General features: G+C 42.7%; 1 protein-coding gene across 2 annotated transcripts in view; it reads right to left on the reverse strand.

Moving 5' to 3' along the window:
* phyhiplb (phytanoyl-CoA 2-hydroxylase interacting protein-like b) overlaps positions 1-8,574 on the reverse strand; it is a 24,133-nt gene that overhangs the window by 11,820 nt on the left and 3,739 nt on the right. Inside the window, exon 1 of one of the 2 annotated variants that reach the window (XM_015014444.1) lies at positions 7,343-8,003. The exons of the other annotated variant lie outside the window; for it this stretch is intronic. Coding sequence (XP_014869930.1) covers positions 7,343-7,448 — 106 coding nt within the window. The 5' untranslated portion in view covers positions 7,449-8,003. Of the gene's footprint in view, positions 1-7,342; positions 8,004-8,574 lie in introns of those variants that run through there. 2 annotated transcript variants of the gene reach the window in all.

Below are 8,574 nucleotides of genomic sequence, written 5' to 3' on the forward strand. Positions count from 1 at the left end.
AAGACGGAGTATGGACTTTGAGACGCCCACTTGGCATGGCAACAATGCATTTGCTGTGTTTTTCTCTGGGGTGTGAACACAACAGTGGGTAAAAATTTTAAAAGTTGGTTTTTTTTTTTTTTTTTTTTGGGGGGGGGGTAATGTTCAATATGACCGGGCCCTTATAGAGGGTTAACAATAGCTAGAGTAGCGGAGCATGGAAAATCCATCTCCGCTCATTCACCGGAAGAGGCAGAGATAAAAGAGTGGGCTGGTAATTGGGTTTGTGCACTCTATCGCCTCACCTCCAAGTAATTGTCAAACAGTGCAGCTTTTGAGGATTGATTTTCTTAAAATTAGACGAGCAAAGGGTAGCTTTTACCACTCACTGTGTTGCACGAGCACAGAAAGCAGAAGAAAACTTGCAGTCGCTGCCTTTTCCAAATTAAAGCCCTTACTTATTTTCCCTCTTGGTCCCAACAGAGTGTTTTCAAAAAGTAATTTACTATAAAACATGTCAACAGCATCCCAAAATGAACCATTGGACCTTGTAAAATTACCTTTGATCTATTTTTAACGGGTTATTATTTAACATACGTGGTGCATAATGAAGTAAAAAGGAAAACTATGTACGGACTTCAAAGCTATTTTGCAAATAAAATTAATAAGTGTAGCATGGATTTGCAATCAGAACTCAATGAAATCCACTGCAGCTAATTAGCCTCATGTGGAAGTAGACGTACCATTGGAAACGCTTGCTGGCAAGTTACCAGAGTGAATGTTTAAAGAAAACATCACCTGATATGTGTCGTCTTGTTTACAATGAAATTAAAATGAAAGCTAATAAAATACATAATATAAGACAAAATGTGAACATTTCACATCAATTTGTATGGAAGCCCATTTCTGCCACTCTGTTAAAAAAATAAAAAAATAATTATCTCATTATAATGAGATACTATCTCATTATAATGAGATAGTATCTCATTATAATGAGATAGTATCTCATTATTATGAGATACTATTATATATAATGAGATAATTATTTTTTTATTTTTTTAACAACAGCAGAAACTCAAAAATGCAACAATTAACACTTAAAAAAACAAAAAAACAAAAAACAAAAAAAACAGAAATCTTAGCAACATCCTCGAGCAGCATAAGCATTATGCTAACGAGAGCAACATTGATAGTTAATCAGCAGAGACCAAATGATGGTGGTTGATTGAAAAAAAAGAAGAACAAAACAATATATGGTAACTAAAAACAATGAAACATGCTGAGGAACATAAGCTGTAGCTTACCAACCATCTGTAAAGTGTGGCTGTCAGTGAAGGTGGAGAATTTGGTCTAAACTTCCTTTCAACTACCATTGTTATCAAATTTATCCCCATATTGACCCAAAACTTTCCAGCATCTTCCAGACGGTGCAGAATTTCAGGGAGCCGAAGACATTAAATTCAGCGATGCTGATTGGCCAAATGTTTATTATTTTCCCCTAGCAACCACACATGATTGGCCATTTGGCGCCGCTACTGGGTCGCTATCCAGTTGTAGTAGTCGGTCAAGGTAAATTCCACATTGAATGAGTTATGTTATGTGTTGAGGCTGAAATGATAAGCAGCCCTCCTTCCAGGCCTCTCCGTGTTGATTGGTGGAAACATCCTGTCCTGTCCTGCCGGTGGTCTGCATTTAATGTGCCCATCTCATTAAAACAAGACCCCACTGAGCTGATTCATTTGGCTCAGACTGAGGGGCTCAGGGCAAGACATGACAGGCCATGGCTCAGACAGGAAGTGTTTCATCCAGTCAGTGCAGACCAGACAGTGATGCAAGCGTCGTAAAGTCCCATCGGAAAACTGGATGCTGCTGACCTTTACCAAAGTTGGAGGAAAAAGAAAAAAAGATAACCTTTGTTGTCATTCTCTGACATCTGCCTTATGCAAAAAATGAAATGTAGCTGCAGAAGCATTCAAGGACTTTTTCTCTGGTTTCTCTTTATAGTTGTTATTGTTGTATAACCCATCTCACTTGGGAAAGACTTTGTTTCTTCCTGTGGTAAAAATCCTGTGAAGATTTTTACCCCACTGCCTTCAGGTGACTCCAGGATGCTGACTCATCTCCTGTTTACTCCACTGCTCACCTAATTCATTTGCAAACTGTCTTCATACCAAGACACTTAGCCTACGCTAATGTGCCCTAATACTGCCTTTAAAAAACATTAGTCAGCACTTTGATGCAAATCTCCTTGAATAAGTGGGATACAAAACATTTGCAGACATCACAGGCAAATCAGCATAAACCTAGCATTACTTTTCATCCACATTTGTAAACAGGTAACGTTCTTGAATGAGCAACATACAACTTCATTTAGTTATTTGTAGTTGTATAACACGCGGTGGAGGTTTCTGACAGGGGCGACATGGGCAACCACCCAGAGCGGCAGGAAACCTCCACCCCACTGGCCCCTTGGGATGCGACTGTTATGAGTTATGACGGGGCCTAATGCATTACTCAACTTGGGGGAGGATTGAGGAGCGGAGGGTCGTTCACACAGAGAGCCAAACAGGCCAGGACCGGCTTTGATAAGAAATAATATGAACTCTCATGTTATTTACTTAGTTACACACACACACACGCACGCACACACACGCACGCACACACATGCACACACACACAAAGCTTTACCGAGTAGCTAGACGTCTTAAAACAAAGTCAGTAGTGCTCTCTCAGTCCTCCTTCACTTCTGCCACTCAGCAAAAGTCCAGAATATTGAGTCTTTGATTAACTGCTATAAGAGCAGATTTTAATGCATAGACTGGAAAATCCTCACACCCCCCCCGCCCCACCCCCCGTCCCATCTTCCTTCTTTCTGTTGTGTCTGTTTGTTCATCAGTCTGTTTTCTGCTAAACAAATCTCATCCATCTGCCTTCCTTCCTTTTGCTTGTATTTGAGTTTCCCACCTCACACACACCACTTGTTAAATGGTCTACTTTGTCTTTTCCTATAGCACATAATCCCAATAAAAGACATTAAAATTTGAGGAGGTAATGGGATTTTTTTTTTTTTGGAGGGGGGGGGGGGGCTGGGGAGGGGAATGCTCAAGGGGTATGAAAACTCTGTTTTCGCGGCACTGTAGGACCAAAACCACTAAATGTAAACAAGATAAGCCAGGCCCTTTCTGTGGGAAACTGAAGTCGGCCTTAAACCTTCGGGGACTCGGAGAGCGCAGGATGAAAAATGGTGGGGCGAGAGTCAAGCTGGATGAAGGTCAGGCTGTGAGAACAAGTAAAGTCTTCAGTCTCTCGCAGGAGGCCTTCACCCTCATCCAGACTTAAATTAATCTGCCAGCATTACGCCCTCGGCTCCTTCCTCCTGGATTCGCTAAGCGCTTAATTTGGCCGCCGTGTAATGTTACCACAAACACATATTATGATGCGCTTCTGTTGTTTTGCCTCCTCCTCTGACGGACTGTAACGCTCTGCTGCACGGAAGGAGGAGGCTGGGCTCTTGGCGCATCATGATTAAGCAAAAAAAAACGAGGCAGTTTATTAGGAGACATTATTTAAGAGTGCAGAAGCACAGATTCATTATGCAGCTCCCAGAGGAGATTGCAACAAACCCAGGAGACCTCTGCATGCTTCAGCAGAGCACCGCGTGTCGGGATGCAGGGACGGCTGCTCTGCAGGAAACTGGTCGGCCAAACTTATTTAAACTCCAAACAAACAATCTTGATGCCTGCAACTGCGTTTGCTGGGCAGGAAGTTCACACTCAAGAGATGTAAGAATATAAAACATCAATGAATATCTTGTTAAGATGCATATGCAGCTCCGTCTAGTCACACCTGGAGATATTGAGTGTTTACATTTCAGCCGGATTCACTGCTTCAATTGAGTCTGTCTGAACTGCTTCGATATGATCTCTGTGTGGTTGCCGTTGTCCACCATGTATGACTACAGCTCCATTTGAGAGCTCTGACAGTAGCGAGTTTGAGAGAAATAAAAGCTAGATGGTAGTTTGACAGCACAAGAGCGCACTTAAACAAGCCATCTGAAGCGCAGGGCGCGAGTCTAAAATTGAGCTGTAAACACAAAGAAGGCAATATTAGTCAGCATAGATACTCCGGGCTCTTTGGAGGAAGAAAAAAAAAAAAAAAACAGATCACAGCTTTCTTTTAGCTGCAGCACAGGCTAGGAACCACGCTGTGAGCCTGAGAAGCTGCCAATGGCAAAAACATCTTTCAGAGTGTGATAAACAGTGTGCTGCATTGGGGTTAAGTTATTTATTCCACCTTTAGCCATGCTCAATAAAAATAAGTAGCTTTTTATTTTTATTTTTTTTCCACCAAATCAACTTAAGCTGGAGAACAAAACATGTTTTTTTTTTACTTGTCCAAAACCAGAATGACTCATTATTTCTCATTTGCAATTTAAATTCAAGTATCCTTTTTTTTTTTTTTTTTTTACAGTTATAGGCCTAAATGCATGTAAATACCCATGAGTACGATGACATTTTAGTATTTTGCATTACAATCAACAGACAATTCAACAAATAGTCGTGGCAGCATTGCATTTCTAGGTTTTGCCAGCACAGTCATGGATTTATGTCAGAAGACAGGCCTGCTGGTCTCTGGCAAAATCATCAAATGAGCTGCATCTCATCGCTCTGTGTGGAAAAGGCAAGTTTTATGAACCAAAAGCCATAAAACTGGCAGCTGGCTCAATGAACCAAATAAAGACCACTGAACAGTCATTATGAAGATATACTGTGTATATATCAAGAGGAAGGATTCTTCACCACAGGAGAAGCTGGGACGTTTCACACCCTGATGAGTTGCACTCATAGACTGGTGAAGGACACGGCACCAAAAACCACCAGCACAACTCAATACAAGTCTAACTTATTCACTTGAGCTGATTCTACAGTTTTGCCCTCAGTAAAACATCCCCCACCCCCTCCGAGTGCTGAAGATACACATGCCATAGCCACATGAGTACAGTGAACCATTAACCCCATCTCTGACACGGGGAACACAGAAACAACTTGTTTCCCACTGTGCATTGAAAAGCTCTAACAGACCTCCGTGTGTGTGTGTGAGGGCACTCCATGCGTTCATTCGCTGGCTCAGCCTGGGCGTTCGAGCCTCTCACGCGGACGATTAAATATTAATGGGGATACGGATAAATTTAGAAAGTAAAAACAGAAAGCGATGCGGCCGGCATCGATCCGATGTGATGACGCCGGGTTTCCAAGAAGGACGAAAGTGAATGCGAGAGAGACAGTGAGGAGTGCAATGCCTTTTCTGGGAGGAATTTCATGCACAGAGTGCCAGCTGAAATGAAAGCATGAGAGAGAGGGAGCTGCTTTAAGTTTGTGTGCTTACGTTCAACAAAGTCTGTGCCACGGTACCGACTTCTTTTTGTTTTTGCTCGTTTTGTCACACTGAGACGGTTCAGTTCTTCAACTAATTTCAAAATTAGGCAAAAAAAAAAATACAACATGATGTTTTCACTCATTACGAGAAAAAGCTACCCAAACCTCCAAACCTAATAACTGGTTATCTGCCATCAAGCATTTGTGATTACTGTCTTTTCCATTGCTGTGAGGGAGCTGTGACCTAGTCGTTGGACCATTATCTTCATTCAGCCACAGCATGTTTAAGGTCATCCAACAGAATCTCAATTAATTTAATTCACACTTAGTCCAAAATCTTAATTTTATTTTTAATTGAGTCCTTCAGAAGTGGACATCCAAAGGGCTCAGTGTGAATCATTGCCCTGCTGCATAAGCAAAACCAAGGTGAGCTTGAATTTAAGGTCAGGAACTGATGGTTGGTCTGTGGCAGTAAAGGTCCCAATAATCAGTATGTGCCTCATAAAACTAAACAACATGAATTAAAATATAAATACATGAATAAATAGTTGCTTTTTTTTTTGTTGTCAAAAACAAACCTTAGATTTTTAGACTGATGACCGACAATAACTGCATAAAGATTTAGTACTTTTTTTTAGCATTAAAACATAAAGACATGATAAAGGCTTGCAAATGGTTATTACAACACTGCCGTTGTTCCAAGTGACACGTCGCATGAATATTTTAAATCACAACAACCCATCTTGTGTTTAGAAAGAGAGTGGACATTGTTGACGGAGCAACACAGCAACAGAGAGTATGTGGGCGTCTCAAGGACAAAGACTTAGCTACTACTTCCACGAGTAACTGTGCTGCAAATACGAGACTCACCCTAAAACCCTGCCTGGAAATCTGCTGATATGAAAGCGCCAGAGAGGAAGCAACAAAGCGCCAAGGGGATACGGATGCACCCTGTTGTATAGCAGCATGTGAAGTAGATGGGGGTAAAGGAGAAAATGTGCCCACTATTGCTTCACAGTGATCAGATGCTGGGGGAGCATTAATGGAGATAAACCACTGTCGTTTTGTTATATATATAGATAGAACAATGTGAACATATTTCATCGGTGCATCAGTGAATTAATCTACAATTAATCTATGTGAACTGGCATCTCTGCGACCAAGCCTCAGATGTGGAATCAGTGCTGTGTAATTGCACTGATGGGTGTGCGGGGCTGCACCGCCTGTGCACGCTCTTGTGGGTGCAGCCATGTTTTAGCTTTTCATTCTCTTCTCATGATGACTTGCTTTTTCTCTCTCCCCCCCCACCCCCCCTCTAACCCCACCCCCTTCCCCTCTCCTACCAGCATCAACTGTTTCACATGAGGAATATGAACAAATTCAATTTTAACTCTCACATGAGCAGCATGCTATATTTAAAACGACGTTCGTGTGCTTTGTTTTGCTTTTCCTGCCTCCTAATTCTAGAACTTTGATGAGAAGTCAGTCACAGACCACAAACGTGGTTTAATGAGATACCGTGAAATTTTGAGTTATAAAATGCAGAGAAGTTACTGCAAACGAACTGGGGACGAGGCTGGGGAGGGGGGCGGGGGGGGGGGGCAGGGTTTTCTCAAAGAGAAAATGAACAGAAGTAATGATAAGCTATAGGCGGGGTTGGTGCCTTTCTCTGTCCACGCCTGTGGTGCTGAAATGAAAAGGCGCTTATCAGTTGCCAACATGTGCACGCTCAGTCTGCAGAGACAGACAGTTATTTCCAACAAAGGACTTCTTCTCCATTATTAATGTAAATGTATTCAGCTATGTTCTCTCCACGGATATAAAAAGCGCACAATTTATCTGCCTAAGCAACCTGCGGAGTCACCGGCCCTCATCCCTCATGCAAAACTATACGGGTTCTGCACGCCGTTCCAACTAAAAGCAGCGTTTATATTGGCCCTCTTTCTCTCCCCCTCTTCCACTTAAGAACTACAGTAACACACACTCACCGTCTCTTTCGCATAACTGTATGGAATCCAGACTCAGGTCCTTGATCATCCCCTCGCAGGGACTTAACGGGCTGGTGATATTGTGCGCCAAGCCTGGAACCTCCATCGCTGCTGGGGAGTCGGGGCTGATGCTGCCGCTCTGATTGCTGCGTAAATATCGACTTGCAGGTGGACAAAAAGCCGTTCGTCCGCGTTAGAAGAGGAAGGAGGAGAAGAAAGAGTCCGGTGTCCAGCCCCGCTCCGTCGCTCTCCACTTCTGTCTCCTGGGTGGTGCGGCTAGTGGCGCGTCAGCGGAATCGTCACGGCCCCAACAGCGCAATGAGCCGCCAGCTGCAAAAAGAGGCAACGGCAGCCTCTGCAGCAGAGAAAGCGTTAATACGCCGACTGTAGCCACCGATCGCTACCCGCTTCCAGCACTTTTTTTTTTTTTTTTTTTTTTTTGCCCTCCACATAGACTCCGCGCCTTCCAAAAGCAGCACGGAGCCACAAGTGTGCGCAAAGTGACTGCGCCCTGTGCGTTAAGTGTGTCGCCTCGGGACAATTGAACATGAATAGTTCAGAGGATTACCGCAGAGGGAGTCTGCAGACTCAGTGGCTTCTTATGTAACGAGATTAGGCCGGTGTTCCCCCTCTGTTTTCGGTCTGCACCTGAACCGCACTCACGTGGACCCGTTCTTTTTTCTTTTTTCTTTTCCATTTTCACGTCCAACGTCATCCCTGCGCAGCTTTACCACATGTCCTTATTTGGTAAGGTGTAACCCTGTCTGGTTTCGGAGCGCAGGTGCAAGTGGGCCGTGTCATAATGAGCTGGGGGACTTTAATTTACTATTAAATAATGGTAATGGATGACCAAGCTTAATGTACCATTCTATGGGTCAGCAGTGGAGGCTGGTGAGAAATATCTCTTGGTGGGGCTGATGTGCCCATAGATCTCCCTACCCTTCCTATTGCACAATAATATTTTTTTCATACAGCAAAAATAACATGAAAAGGTTAGATTAGTTCTGATCACTAACTTGCAAAATATACAGTATTTAAATAAATGCCAACAGCTAACTCTGAATCAGACTCACAACTGAGAAAAATACCAAACCAATCCAAACCAGTGTTGAAGTTTAAATTTATAACAATTAGAACGAGCAAACATTACTATACCAACCAAACATTAACATTATAATAGCAGGAGAAACCCAAAGAAGACAACAAGCGCATTATTTTATATATATATATAT

This window comes from Poecilia latipinna, unplaced genomic scaffold (genome assembly GCF_001443285.1).
Source record: "Poecilia latipinna isolate Pla-1442-1.1 unplaced genomic scaffold, P_latipinna-1.0 Scaffold69, whole genome shotgun sequence".
NCBI lineage: Eukaryota > Metazoa > Chordata > Actinopteri > Cyprinodontiformes > Poeciliidae > Poecilia > Poecilia latipinna.